Genomic DNA, 15,888 nt, shown 5'->3' with positions numbered 1-15,888 from the left:
TCTCCATGGTACACCTGTAGAAGTTTACGAGCATACCAAATCTCCTCAGATTTGAACATTCACCACCCAAACTTCTTTCCCTCCTGCCCCAAACCTCAACAACCTCACGACTCCTTCGCTCTGTGCTCTTTTCCCCTGTCATACTTCTGACCCACCCCATTCCCTTCCCTCTGCCCGCGCTCCCCACCAGACCTTCCACATTCCAGCTGCTCAGGCCCTGACCTGTTGCTCCCATTCACCTTGCCACACATGCTGGTGCACTGACAAGTTACAGACCGTGACGCAGTGGGCCAGCAGGCTGTGTTTGCTTTTCCCTTGTGCGACCCAAGTCTCACTCATAGAGATTGCTGACCTGGAGCAGTTCATAAAAACAACAACCTGGTACCAATTGAATTTGTTCAGTTGTCAGCAGATCTGACCTGACCACGTTAGACCGGCTCCTCCTTCTTTTCCTGATCCGAATTCTCTCTTCTTTTTTTTTAATTTTTTTATTTTTCACACCATAAATCACATTAACCATGATATACACTATTTCTTTTTCACACATATACAGTGACTTTTTCTCCCCCCCCCCTCCTCCCAAGCCACCCCCCCACCCCCCCCCTCTCATCCATTTTAGGTATACAATCTAGGTTGCATTAAGCCAGTCAGACAATGTTGTCATTCAACAAAAATACACCAGAAATTCTACTGAGTCCATTCTTTTCTTTCCTTCTCCTTCCATCAACTTAGGTAATGTTTGTCCCCAGTAGGTTTTCGCTATTGTATTTAATGTAAGGCTCCTATACTTGTTCGAATATTTCAATATTATTTTTTAACCTATATGTTATTTTTTCTAATGGAATACATTTATTCATTTAAATTTAGTAGTTTCTTCCTTTTAATTTGGTTATGTATTCCATTAATATTTAAAGACATATAGTTCAGCGTAGCCCTTTTATATTTTGTTTATCTTCTCTTTCCGTTTTTCCATCATTACCTTTCCTCCTTTTCCATTTCTGTTTTCTTATTTTCAACTCTTTATAAGACAACATTCCTACAACATCCAACATTTTCCTTATTCTCCTATTTCTATCTTATTTATCCCCAATCTCCCCTTCACCTCCTGAGTTGTCCTTTATCCCTTGTCGGACAATCACATCTCCCCTCTCCATTTGGATTTGCGAATCCACTCGCAAGCGTCAACTGATTTTGCAGTGACCGCTATTTCCCCCCTCCCCGCCTCCCCCAGAAAAGATTTCACTTTTCATATGTCACAAAGGTCACTCTTTTAATTCCCTCCTTATTCTCTCTATTCCATTACCTTCCCTTATTAATTTGATCCGAATTCTCCAGGATCATCCTGGCCATCAAAGCCAGTCACTTTCCTTAAACCTGTGCCACACTGTTCCCTCATCCCTTTACCTTCACATTCAAGGGGCAGGCACGGTTAGCGCAACACTGTTACAGCGCCAACGATCGGGACCAGGGTTCAAAACTGACCCCGTGTAAGGAGTTTGTACATTCTCCCTGTGTCTGCGTGGGTTTTCCCCGGAGATTCCAGTTTCCTCCCACTGTTCAAGACATACTGAGAGTTGTTGGTTAATTGGGCGGCACGGGCTCATGGGCCAAAATGGCCTGTTACTGTGCTGTATATCTAAATTTTTAAAAATTTAATTTAAAATTCACCCCTGGACTGTACAGAAGTGGAACTAGTGGAGCCATTGTCTCTGGTACGAATCCTGACCTCAGATGCTCTCGGTGAGGAGAGGTGAATGGCGATTGTACTCTCACTTCTGCACATCTCCAAACCATAGACCATTGCAACACAGGAAAAAAACACCATTCTCCCTTTCACCAAGTGGATTCTCCCGGGACTTCTTCCTACGTCCTAAAGTCATGTGGGTTGGTTGATTAATTGGCAGCTGTAAGTTGCCCCTTGTGACTGATAGAATATTGTGGAGTTGACAAGAATGTGGGGAAAATAAAATAGGATTCTCGTAGTCTTAATAAGCCATAGGTCATTTTCCTGCTATATTCAATTGGTAAGAATAGTCTTTAAGACTTGAGTCCCTCAGTGGATTTGCTTCTGCAGCTAATTCTGCTTTTCCTTGATTCTCTCTCCCTCTTCCTCAATTACATTGTCCCAACAATGATCTTTAAATAGATATACAGCACAGTTGCAGGCCCTTTCGTCCCATGAGCTCATGCTGCCTAATTACACCCAAATGAACTACTCTCTTCTCTCTCCCCCTAACCCTGGTACATTTTGAAACCAGAGCCTCGGGGAAAACCCACACAGGCCATGGGGAGAATGTACAGTCTCCTTACAGACAGTGCCAGATTCGAACCCAGACTGCCTATCTGTGTCGCCCTTGCCTTCTATCTGCCTTCCCATCACCAGTTGGTCTCCTTTCATCTTCCCTTCACCCCCCCCCCCCCCCCGCCCCCTCCCAGTCCCTCCTTGCCCAGTCTTTACTGCTTTTTGAAAAGATCCTCGGGGTGAATTTGGGATTTTGAGGGGTTCTGTGGTCTTGCCAGTCACAAACGTTGCTTGACATTGCCTCAGAGGGGAGGACAGAGTGTGAGCAAAAGTGTTTGGCTGGTCTGTTGTGAACTTTGGGTGTTCTTTAACTTCCAGGGTAATCGCTGGGATGATAAGAACATTGTTTATAAATCATGGGTCATCTCTTTAAGACTGTGGTTAAGTAACTTTTTTTTTCTCAGTGACTCATAAGTATTTAGGACTCTCTTCCTCAAATGACAGAAGACACAGTCTTTAAATAGTTTTAGCTTAGCAGTACTAAGCCAAGCCAAAGAAGACATAGATTCTTCCTAAGTAATAAGGCAAAAATGTACCTGAGATGTATCCACGTGTCTATCCATCTCACTCTTTAAGTTTTCGGAATAAATTAGATTTTCTTTCTTTGGTTTGGCTTCGCGGACGAAGATTTATGGAGGGGTAATGTCCATGTCAGCTGCAGGCTCGTTTGTGGCTGACAAGTCTGATGCAGGACAGGTAGACACGGTTGCAGCGGTTGCAAGGGAAAATTGGTTGGTTGGGTGTTGGGTTTATCCTCCTTTGTCTTTTGTCAGTGAGGTGGGCTCTGCGGTCTTCTTCAAAGGAGGTTGCTGCCCGCCGAACTGTGAGGCGCCAAGATGCACGGTTTGAGGCGATATCAGCCCACTGGCGGTGGACAATGTGGCAGGCACCAAGAGATTTCTTTAGGCAGTCCTTGTACCTCTTCTTTGGTGCACCTCTGTCTCGGTGGCCAGTGGAGAGCTCGCCATATAACACGATCTTGGGAAGGCGATGGTCCTCCATTCTGGAGACGTGACCTACCCAGCGCAGTTTGATATTCAGCAGCATGGATTCAATGCTGTCGGCCTCTGCCATCTCAAGTACTTCGATGTTGGAGATGAAGTCGCTCCAATGAATGTTGAGGATGGAGCGGAGACAACGCTGGTGGAAGTGTTCTAGGAGCCGTAGGTGATGCCGGAAGAGGACCCATGATTCGGAGCCGAACAGGAGTGTGGGTATGACAACTGCTATGTATACGCTAATCTTTGTGAGGTTTCTCAGTTGGTTGTTTTTCCAGACTCTTTTGTGTAGTCTTCCAAAGGCGCTATTTGCCTTGGCGAGTCTGTTATCTATCTCGTTGTCGATCCTTGCATCCGATGAAATGGTGCAGCCGAGATAGGTAAACCGGTTGACCGTTTTGAGTTTTGTGTGCCTGATGGAGATGTGGGGGGGCTGGTAGTCATGCTGGGGAGCTGGCTGATGGAGGACCTCAGTTATCTTCAGGCTGACTTCCAGGCCAAACATTTTGGTAGTTTCCGCAAAACAGGACGTCAAGCGCTGAAGTGCTGGCTCTGAATGGGCAACTAAAGCGGCATTGTCTGCAAAGAGTAGTTCACGGACAAGTTGCTCTTGTGACTTGGTGTGAGCTTGCAGGCGCCTCAGATTGAAGAGACTGCCATCCGAGCGGTACTGGATGTAAACAGCGTCTTCATTGTTGAGGTCTTTCATGGCTTGTTTCAGCATCATGCTGAAGAAGATTGAAAAGATTGAAGAATAATACCTAGTGTCGCCGAAAATGTTCTCCCAGAAACACAGTGCGGCTTTCGCATAAACTGAGGAACTACTGACATGGCCTTTGCCCTCAGACAGCTCCAAGAAAAGTGCAGAGAACAAAACAAAGGACTCTACATCATCTTTGTTGACCTCACCAAAGACTTTGACACCGTAAATAGAAAAGGGCTTTGGCAAATACTAGAGCGCCTCGGATGCCCCCCAAAATTCCTCAACATGGTTATCCAACTGCACGAAAACCAACAAGGTCAGGTCAGATACAGCAATGAGCTCTCTGAACCCTTCTCCATTAACAATGGCATGAAGCAAGGCTGCGTTCCCTCTTTTCAATCTTCTTCAGCATGATGCTGAAACAAGCCATGAAAGACCTCAACAATGAATAAATTGGATAGGTACATTGTAATCAACTGACCTTATTGTACATTCGAGCTTGCTCTCCTCATTTGAGTTAAACAAGAAAGCCTGAGGACGACAGGGTTGAGTGCAATGTGTTAACGTACTGTGTCACGCAACACCCAGAGGAAGTAAAAGGTAACCAACATTACGGGCTTGAGCAAGTATACCTGACGAAGGATCCAGGCCTGAAAATGCTGGTTCCCCTTAACTTCCTCTAGATGCTGTGAATTTCTCCAGCACTTTGTATATTGCCCCTCATTTATCTGTTCGTGTGAACATGACATTCCAACCTCAAACTTCAGAAACCCACTCTGATCCCTGTATAATTTTCCAACTACTCTAACAACCCTTCCACCCCCACCCCCGATTGTTTCTTTGCTCAGTATGTTGCTGCTTCTCCCCTCCGTGTGTCTACCTCTTCTAATTTTCAAGGTGGTGTAATGAGCCTCAAGTCCATGGATGAGGAGTGTGCAGAAGCCTAGTATAAGTGCAGACCACCCCACCTGCCTCTCCTGCCCCCTCACTTTCTCTGTCATGGCACCTGCTCCCCTTAATGCTGCAGCTCCCTCAGTGGCCTCAGAGCACAAAATCTGGACTGAAACCAGGTCACTCTTGATCCTGTCTGAGGAGGAGGAGGAGTAGATTTAAGTGCAGCCACGAAAAGGTTCTGCTGCAGACAAGCTTCACTGCACAGACTGCAGCAGCTCAGGAAAGCAACTCAGCACTCTCTTACTAAAAAAAAAAACTGGCCCACCTTTAACGCCTACATCTGCGATTAATTTTTTTTTCTTAAAAGTTCCTTCCAGACCAACAACATAACGGAAGAAGATAATTTATCCCCTCAAACCTCTTGGGCATTGTGTGAGATCATGTCCCATCTGTGACCTAACTCCATTATGGTTCTCCCACTTGGCAACGTTATCAGGATCATTTGCTGAATCTGTGCTGATCTCTGTCAGGTTAGACTTGATCCCTCTGAGCTGTGAGACGCTAATGGATGAGTCACATCCGTCTACAGCTAAACAGAGAAAGGGCTGCAGCCATTCTCTCGGCACATCACCAGCCACTGCTGTCAGTAGCAGGCGGCCCTGTGCAAGTTGTTTTCTCCAGCCTTCTCCTGCGTCATTGTTTCAACTCTTTCTGTCCCTTCTCAGCCCTTCCTCAATTGTGACTCTATCCAGAAGCTACAGTGACAGCAGATATGAACGAAACTGTGCTGGGTCGCAGGGAATACCAGCGTCCAGTAATATCACCATATCCAGCACCCTAGCTAGTTACTCACCTCTCAAATGCATCCATGACTGTTAAAGAGAATGAAGGGCTTACAACAGTGGTTTTCAAACTTTTCTTTCCACTCACATACCACCTTAAGTAATCCCTATACTATAGCTGCTCTGTGATTAGGATGGGATTGCTTAAGGTGGTTTGTGAGTGGAAAGAAAACATTTGAAAACGACTGTTTTAGTTATACCTCATTGACTCCTTATATGCACAGTTTCATAACTCCAAAGGAAATCGGCCAAAGACAATTTTTCTCAAGCAAAATATTTCAATTACAATTGGGTCTGAAGCAGTGATTCTCAACCCTTTTATCCCCCACTCAACAAAGTGCGAATAGTAAAAGTTCTTGTTCCTCATTCGAGTCCCTGATTGAGTTTGTCATTGGGGAGTCTGATGGTGGAGGGGTAGCAGCTGCTTCTGAACCTACCTGATGGCAGGAGCGAGAAAAGGGTGTGTGTTGGGTGGTGTGGATCCTTGATTGCTGCTGCTCTCTGACGGTAGCATTCCTTGTAGATGTTCTCAATGGTGGGGAAGGTTTGGCCTGTGATGTCCTGCGCTGTGTCCACTAGCTTTTGCAGGGCTTTATGCTCCGTGTCACCATACCAAACTGTGATGAAGCTGGTTAGCACACTCACATACTTGTGTAGACATTTGCCAGGGTTTCTGATGTCATACCAAACCATCGCAAACTCCAAAGGAAGTCGCGCTGACCTACTTTATTCACAATGCCATTTGTGTGTTGGGTCCAAGAAAGATTCTCTGAGATGGGGACTCCCAAGAGCCTAAAGTTGCTCTTCCTCCCCTCCTCTGAAAACTTCCTCCCCCAATAATCACTGGATTGTACACTTCTAGTTTTTTCCTTCCTCAGGTCAACAATCAGATCCTTGGTTATGGTGACATTGTGTGTGAACCTCTTGTTGGTGTGAGGTTGATGTTTTCTTTCAGAAAAAGGTCAAGTATGTTGGAGAGATTGCCCAGGAGCAAACTTGAGTTCAACTCTTTCGCTTTCCAGCAATAACCAAGTTCAACCTTAATCTTTGAAGCTGGAAAGTTTGAGGAAAATTGAGTCAGGCAAAGTCGAGACAGAGAGTGGCCGTGGATGGTTGCTTCTCAGACTGGAGGGCTGTGACTAGGGGTGTGCATCAGGGATGGATGCTGGGACCATTGTTGTTTGTAGTCTATATCAGTGATCTGGATGATAATGTGGTAAATTAGATCAGCAGGTTAGCTGATGACACTAAGATTGGAGGCGTTGTGAGGAAGGTTTTCAAAGCTAGCAGAGAGATCTAGGCCAACTGAAAAAATGGGCCAGAAAATGGCAGATGGAATTTAATGCAGACAAGTGTGAGGTTTTGCATTTTGGAAGGACTAACCAAAGTAGGACATACACAGTAAATGGTACAGCACTGAGGAGAAACAAAGGGATCTGGGAATAAAGATACATAATTCCCTGAACGTGGTGTCGCAGGTAGACAGGGTCGTGAAGAAAGCTTTTGGCATCTTCATAAAATCAAAGTATTGAGTACAGTAGTTGGGAGGTTATGGTGAGGTTGTATAAGACATCGGTGAGGGCAAATTTGGAGTATTGTGTGCATTTCTGGTCACCAAACTTCAGGGAGGATATCAGTAAGATTGAAGGAGTGCAGAGAAGATTTACTAGGTCTTCAGGAGTTGAGTTGCAGGGAAAGATTAAACAGGTTAGGACTTTATTCCTTGGTGTGTAGAAGAATGAGGGGAGATATGATAGAAATTATGAGAGATATAAATAAATGTTGGTAGGCTCTTTCCACTTAGATTAGGAGAGATAAATGCAAGAGGATATAGCTTTTTGGGGAAAGGTTTAGGGGGAACTTCCTCACCCAGAGAGAGGTGGGAGTGTGGAATGAGCTGCCATCTGACGTAAATGGAGGCTCATTCTTTAAGTTTTAAGAATAGATTGGATAGATACATGGATGGGAGAGATCTGGAGGGTTATGGACTGGGAGCAGGTCAGTGGGACAAGATAAATGATGTTTCAGCACAGACTAGAAGGGCCGATTGGCCTGTTTTCTGTGCTGTAGTGTTCTATGCTTCTAATGGAAATTGCAATTTGCTGGGGAGTAAGATGAAGACGTTTATTGATTTCTTTTAGCACGCAATTATGATGCACAGCTCAGAACGAGGCCCTTTGCCCATCTAATGCATGTTATTCACTGTACTTATCTACACTAATAAATTTACTCACATTCGGTCTGTAGTCTCCTGCCTTGGCAATTCATTTGTCTAGATGCTTCAAAATGTCAAGGGAGCATCACTTTCAATCACCTCTTCGGGCGAAGCGTTCCTCAGTCCAACCAGCATTTGAAGAAAAGGTCCCTTTCAGGTCCTCTCTAAACGTCCTACCCCCTCACCTCCTTGCCTTAGACCTCCTTCCCAAGGAGAGATGAATTTCCCATGAGAAGTTTGATGACGTGTATATGCAGAATTTTGCCCTCATTGCCCTCGTATAGTGTCTCTAAGAGCATCTCAGAGCCTTGAAGTGTGGCGTTCAGTCACCGTGGCAATGTGGAAACCCCACTTCGGTGAATTGAGACTGAGGGGTGGGGAATCAGGAGCCAACCTACCTCTTGTTTAGTTCCCACTGACATATACCTCTTCAGGCATCAGCTAATCACTGGCACTGCTTTGCTGTCCTCCTTCCCCCAGCCTCGGATGCCACTACCCTGCTGCTGAGAGCAGCAAATGGAGCACAGCCCGGGACTGAGTCCATGATGCTGGTTAGGGCCCTTCCCAGCTGAACAACCATGGAAATGTAAAGGGGAATTTCCCATTCCTTGCTGCCAAAAATAATCCAATGTAGGGAAATTAGTGCCTACGTTGCCCCTTCTTAACTCAGCTGGCAAACAGCGTTGTTGTGGATGGGTGCTTTGGGAAAGTCCAAGGTGACCTTAAAAGTCTCATGAGCCTGGTGAAACAACAACCTCCTGTCCATTGAAGCTCTGCCTCTGAAAGAGATGGGACGGACTGTTGCTTGCGCCAGAATTTGAAAAGTTGCCAAGGCAATTGGGCTGTGGGGGACGGACTGTTGCTTGCACCAGAATTTGAAAAGTTGCCAAGGCAATTGGGCTGTGGGCCTATAATTTCCAGAGCATTGGCTCCAGCCTCAGATGGCTGCCCTCTCTTGCCCCTTGGAATGAAACTCTTTCTAGACAAACGCAGCAAGCTGCAGGGAGAGTGGAGAATGCCTGAGAAGGTTTCTCGTTGTTCATTTGAGAACAGCATAACATTGAGGTAGGAATGTAAAAAGACGAGCATGTCCAGAGAATTTTGTTTTGCTTTTTGATGTATATTTGTGGGTTTGTCTGGGATTGTGATTCAGAATCATGACTCCCTTTCTTTCCTAGGCCTTGTGTTTGCGTCGAGGCCTATTTCTTTCACCGTTGATGAAACACATTTCATGGACTTCCAGAAGCTCCCGTGAAAGCACACTTTGAACGGATGTTTACCATCCCCTGTGGACTCTTTTTATCAGAGTTCAAAAGAGCTGAGCGCAGTCGTTAAAACTCGGCACTCGAGGTGTGAGACGTAGCCTTCCACCGGAGGTGCCACTCCACACAGTTCTCCACATGGGGTTCAGGACGAAAAATCATATGCTGCTATATTCTCACATGTATCCCTGATATAGAGACTTCCCCCTTCCCTCTCTTATCCTCTTTCCCACCTCTCTCTCCCTTTACCATCTCTCACTCTCTTTCTGACGCATATTTCCCTTCAGACATGTACCCTCCAAGGCACGTTCCCCTCTCCGACACACTCCCTCTCACCCCATCACTTTCTCCCTCATGTACTGTTCCTTCCCTGCCTCATGTCCTCCAATTCTCTCACACATGACTCTCTTTCCCTCTCTGTCACTTACTCTCTGAATTTTTTCTCTCTTCCCCCCCCCTTCTCTCTTTCTCTCTCTCTCTCTCTCTCTCTCTCTCTTTTTCTTTCTCTCCTGATTGTAGTGCCTGGCAATGATTAAACCAGGTCTTTGACAACCATCAGAATTGCTGGATACCTTCACCTCCATTTTTCGCCTCCTGCCGAAAGCGATATGGGGAGTTGCTGACACAAGGACATTTGAGTCCTATCCTGAGAGTGACATTGAAAGTCACACAAACAGTTGAGGATATAAAGGCCAATTTGATTGAAGATCTGAATGCTACCGTTAAAGATCCTAACTTTAGCAAAGCCTTAATGTGCTGCAGTTCTCAATACAACTCTCTTAAGACAAAATGCCCATTCTAAAAATATCCTTGCCACACCAGCATCTCCAAATGTTTGTTTTCCTCCTAGGAATTTTCTGACTGGAGAAGCAGCTTGGTGTCAGAGCAGAATTCCCTCAGCAACACACACCGAGGAAAGATTGGGGATAGAAACAGGACAGCAAAGAGATTAGATGCAGAATAACGTGACGGCTGCTTATAGCTGTTCCCGCCAGTGCCATTGTTGTTGTCCATTGCTGATTGTCCTTCAAATAAAAGCAGAGAATGCTGGGATTATTCAGCAAGTCGAGCAGCATCCATGAAGAGAGAAACAGTTAATTAAACACAAAAGTGTGCAGGCACAGGGGTTGAAGTAAAAACTTAATGCTGGATTTGAGGCCGAAGATGGGGGCGGGGGAAAGTAGCGAGGAATTTGAGGGGCAAGATGGCAGCCGGGGCAAGTAGAGAGGAATTTGAGACCCAAGATGGCGGCGGGGGCAAGCAGCGAGGAATTCGAGGGGCAATATGGCAGCCGGGGCAAGTAGAGAGGAATTTGAGATCCAAGATGGCGGCGGGGGCAAGCAGCGAGGAATTCGAGGCCCAAGATAGCTGTAGATTTTACAGTTAATTAATGCTCATATCTAAAGGATAAGGTAGGAAAGGAATTGTAACTGCACAGGTGGCCATTTGACCGATCACACCCATGCCTTCTCGACCAGAGTGACCTTCTAGTTCTATCCCACAGCCCTCCCTCCTGAGCCTTGCAAATTTCCCCTCCCCATATCCAGTTCCCTCCTGAAGACCACAATGGAGCCTGACTTCACCACTTCAGCAGGGAGCACATCCCCAAAGAAAATGCTCCCAGGCCCTCAAATTTATCCTTGTATCTGCAGCCCCTCCTTCCAGCAGCCAGTGTCAAAATCATTTCTGGACCCTCTCTACTTTCATTAATGTGGTGACCAGAATTAAACAAAGCCGACACTTTGTTCATAACTTGATGAAGGGCTCAAGCCCAAAACGTTGGTTATGATTCGTTATCTTTGCTATATAAAGGACACTGACCTGCTGAATTTCTCCAGCATTGTGTTTTTACTTCAACTACAGCGTTTTACATTTGAACATAGTATTCCAGTTGAGGCCAGACCAATATTTTAAAAACATTCAGCATAACTTCCTAGCTTTTATACACTCTGCCTCTATTGTCACAGCCCAGAATGACTGTCAATCCAGTCTTTCATCTTCCGTTCTCTCATTATCTCCTTTCTGCTATGTGCTTCAACTTTGCTGATCACCTCATCATGTGGCACCTTATCCAAAGCCTTTTGGAATTGCACGTCCACTACAAGGACAGAGTTACCCTCATCAACACTGTCACCTGATTTGCCCTTCACAAATCCACACAAGCTTGCCTTAATTGATCCATTATCCTCCAAGTGATTAATAATCATTTGGAGGACCATAGGTCAGTCAGTTTAACCTCGGTGTTGATCTAGGTATCTAAACGCTTTCCCAACACTGAGGTTAAACTGACTGACCTGTGGTTGCTGGTCTTATCCTCCTTTTATTTGAACAAGGGAGTAACATCTACTTTGCTTCTCTCTCACCTCCCTCACTATCCAAAGAGCTTTGGAAGATCACTGTGAAGATTCCCGCGATTTACTCCAGTACTTCCCTCAAAATCTGGGATGCATCCTAAGCAGGTTCCCAAAACTTAAGGTCAGACAACTTTTCTTATATTACATGCTGTTAAATGTTTATCATCTCCTTTCCCCTCCACAATCACTTTGGAAGCACCTTCTTACCCTGTGAAGACAAATGTAATGACTCATTTAGTGCTTTAGCAGCACTCATACACTACCTTTTTGTTGTTAATTAATTGCATTTGCCTTGGTGGGAACTAAATTTGTGTCCATCGTTTGCTTGTCCAGTAATATAATCACCATACCCCACACTAACTGGAGGCAGCAAGGTTTCTTCACACCTCCACCAATAACTTCTATTGATTCCATTGATGAGAAGGTTAAGCTATGTCATCTGGGGCCGAACTCGCTTGAATTTAGAAGAATGAGAGGGGATCATATAAAATTATGAAAGGCATAGATAAGACAGAGGTATGCTGTTCCCATTGGTAGGGAAACCAGAACTAAGGGACATGGCCTCAAGTAGATTTAGAGCGGAGATGAGGAACTGCTTTACCCAGAAGATGGAATTTATGGAATTCTCTGCCTATTGAAGCAGTGGCAGTGACCTCAGTGAATATATTTAAGACAAGGTTAGATAGATTTTTACCAAGTAGGGGAACTAAGGGATATGGGGGGGAAAAGGCAGGTAGGTGGAGATGAGCCAATTATCTGATCAGCCATGATCTTATTGAATGGTGGAGCAGGCTCGACGGGCCATATGGTTGACTCCTGCTCCTATTTCTTATGTTCTCATGGCCTTTTGACCGTGGTTCCAGAGAGGGCACACTTTGGACCCACTGAAGGCAACAGTCGTGTAGCTCAGCTCAATCCATTCGGGACGCCCAGGGGCTTTTGGTTGTGGTTCAACGTTTGACCTGGTCTCTCCCCAGGTCAACGCCACCGCAGTTGGAGAAGGGTCCTCGCGAGCAGGCGGTGCTACCCGGGGCTCACTTTGAATGCACAGACCCCGCACCAAGTCTCTGCAGTACGATGATTGTCGTGAACGATAAGGTGAGGACTCTATGTGAGAAACACCAGTTCCTCTCCGAGTCTGCTTAGTGGTTTCAAGGTCAATGTGGTTGAGTGAACTTGGTCTTTTCTCCTTGGAGTGACGGAGGGTTGGGGGTTGGGGAAGAGGCGAGGTGACCTGATAGAGGTGTACAAGGTAATGAGAGGCATTGATCATATGGTCGGCCAGAGGCTTTTTCCCTAGGGTTGAATTAATTTTTTTTTAATTTAGACATACCACAAGATAAGAGGCCATTTTGGCCCACTAGCCCATGTTACCCAATTAACCTACAACCCCCATTACAGTTCGAACAGTGGGAGGAAACCAGAGCCCCCAGATAAAACTCATTTCTGAAATGTCAAACATGAGGGGCATAGCTTAAGGTGCTTGGGAGTAAGTACAGGGGGGGGGGGGGGGGGGATGTAAGAGGTACATTTTTCACACAGAAAATGATGGGCACATGGAATGTGCTGTGGGCAATAGTAATGAAGGCAGGTACAATAGGATTTTTAAAGAAACTATTAGATAGGCAAACACACAACATTTGGAAAAACTGACCTGGTTAAACAGTGTACTTTATGTTAGTAAAGATAAAGATATATAACCCACGTTTTGAGTTTGAGCCCTTCATCAAAGCAAAATGTAGGCCGGCGCCAGAACAAAATGGTGGGAGGGAGAGGCAGAGGGAGGAGCACAGGTAATAGGTGGATAAAGGAGGGTGGGCACACCAGCAAACAGGGGTCAGAGGGGGTGGCTCTGTAAATGGAGAGGGAAGGGGGTGGAGAGCTGGAGGAAAGAAGACGGGATGGAGAAGAGAGGGAGAATGGAGAGTAGACTAGCAAAAAATGGAGAAGTCAATGTTAATGCCATCGGGTTGGAGATGCTCCCCATATATTAGGTGGGTACATGGAACTGAGAAAAATGGAGGGTTATGCAGTGGGGAAATTCAAGGCAGTTGTTAGACTAGGTCATTAGGTTGGCACAACACTGTGGGCTGAAGGGCCTGTACTGTGGTGTAGATTTCTATGTTCCGTGTAACCTGTAGGAGTTGAGGGGAAGGTTGAAATTGCAGCCTGTGATGTGTTTGTTCAGGAGAAAACCTGGTTGATTCTAAAACCATCCTTGAATTAGCAGGCAAAGAGCCATTAGCTCCAAGGCTGTGGCCAAGTGCTGGTTAGTGGGATTAATGCAAATGGTTCCTCTTTTGACTGGCAAGGGACATTCTGGAACTTGTAGTTCAGAAGAATGAGGCCGAAACCTTGTGGAAGGTCGAATGTTGAAAGGTCTGGACGGAGTAAATGTGGCAAAGTTGTTTCCTATGGTAGGGGAATCGAGGACAAGAGGGCACAACTTCAGGGTTAAAGGGTGCCCATTTAAAACAGAAGTGTAGCCAGAGCGTGGTGAACCTCGGGAATTTGCTGCCATGGGCATCTGTGAAATATTGGGTGTATTTCAGGAAGACTTGATAGATATCTGAATTATCAGCGTCAGGAAGAAGGTAGGGGAGAGGGAGAATGGATCAGCTTTTGATGGATTTGCAGAGCAGACGACAGGCCAAATGGCCTTCTTATGCTCCTGTATCTTATAATAGTTTTTCTGTCTTTCACTTGAATTAACATGCACTTGTAAGGACTTTGGGGGTAACGGTGCAGCTGTTGGGGCAAGTGTAGCACTTCCCGCGGGCACAAGGGTAGATGTCAAGGGAGAGATGAGTGGGAAGGGAGGAGTAGGCAAGGGGAGTCCCAGAGGGAGCGATCCCTGCGGAAAGATGAAGATATGTCTAGTGGGGCAGGTAGCAGAAATTGCCGAGGGTAGTAGATTATATGATAGGATGTGGAGACTGGTGGGGTGGCAGGTGAAGCCAAGGGGAATCTGGTCCTTGTGACGAGGGGTAGAGAGGGCCAGGACAGATGTGTGGGTAATGGAGGAGATGCTGGTAAGGGCTGAGTTGATAGGAAGCCAAGTTTCTTTTTTCTCAGTTCACTGTAACATGGGAACATCCCAGTGGCCAACAATTTCAATTCCACACCCAATTCCCACACCAATTATGTCTGTCCATGGCCTTGTACATTGCCAAACTGAGGCCACCCACAAATTGGAGGAACAACACCTAATATTCCCTCTGGGCACTCTCCAACCAGATGCCATTAACATTGGCTTCTCCTGTTTCTGTTGAGGCCCCTCCCCTCTGGGTGTCTCTCTCGCTCTCTCTCCTTTCCTGTAACTCTCCACCCCCTTCCCTCTCCAGCTAACCCCCCTCCTCCATCACTTCCACCCAACATTTCTGTTCAGATGCCTGCCTGCTTTTTTGCTCATACCTTGACCAAGGGCTCAAGCCTGAAACCTTGGTCACTCTTCCCATAGATCAGAAGTTCTCAACTTTTTTTTCCAGTCACGTTCCACCTTAAGTAATCCCTTACTAACCACAGAGAACTTACGGCATTACACAGATTAGATAGGCACATGAAATTGTGAGAAATGGAGAGTTAAGGAAATTCTAGACAGTTGTTACATTAGGTTATTATGTCAGCACAAAGCTATGGGCCAAAGAGCCTGTGTTCTGTACTGTAGATTTCTATATTCTAAAACACAATCTGGAGCAGCTGTCATTGTGTTTAGGTACCCGATGCTCGCAGTGTGGAGCCCACGCTGATTCAGGGGACTGTCCTTGGAGATGAAAGTTCCTCACCGTGTGATGGATGCAGCACCTGCAGAGCAACTTCTCATCGAAGAAGTCAAGGAGATAACCACGTGAGTGTCTCTGACCACTTGCACCTCTCCCAAAATTTGGTCCTGTGTCTCCAAGAATAGCAAGGGCACAGTTGGATGTAAAAATGCGTGTGTCTAAAGGAAAATATCTAGATACAGAATTCAAATTTATTGTCAGAGTACATACATGATATCGCATACAAGTCTGAGACTCTTTTTCCTGTGACGCAGGCAGAATTAATTGGTAGTACAAAAAAAATTGTATTCAACATACACATGTAAACTAAGAAATGTAAACAGAGAGGAAAAAAAACCAAAATGCAAAAGTAAGTGCCCTTAAATGAGTCCCTGATTGAGTTTGTTGTGGAGGAGTCTGATGGCGGAGGAGGAGCAGCTGTTCCTGAACCTGGTGGGGCGAGTCTTGTGGCACCTACACCTCTTTCCTGATGGCAGCAGCGAGAACAGAGCGTGTGCTGGGTGGTGTAGGTCCTTGATGATTGTTGCTGCTCTCCA

The 15,888-nt window shown here is 45.8% G+C and overlaps 1 protein-coding gene across 1 annotated transcript in view; it reads left to right on the top strand.

The window, feature by feature from the left end:
* The window catches only part of LOC138754152 (probable JmjC domain-containing histone demethylation protein 2C), a 107,362-nt gene that overhangs the window by 32,532 nt on the left and 58,942 nt on the right, over nucleotides 1-15,888 (top strand). The window contains exon 2 of the mRNA XM_069918016.1: nucleotides 15,286-15,417. Coding sequence (XP_069774117.1) covers nucleotides 15,286-15,417 — 132 coding nt within the window. The remainder of the gene's footprint in view (nucleotides 1-15,285; nucleotides 15,418-15,888) is intronic.

The sequence above is a fragment of the Narcine bancroftii genome, chromosome 2 (assembly GCF_036971445.1).
Source record: "Narcine bancroftii isolate sNarBan1 chromosome 2, sNarBan1.hap1, whole genome shotgun sequence".
NCBI classification, from domain to species: domain Eukaryota; kingdom Metazoa; phylum Chordata; class Chondrichthyes; order Torpediniformes; family Narcinidae; genus Narcine; species Narcine bancroftii.
Note: the sequence above shows the minus strand (reverse complement) of the source record. Positions and strands in the feature narration are given on the sequence as shown.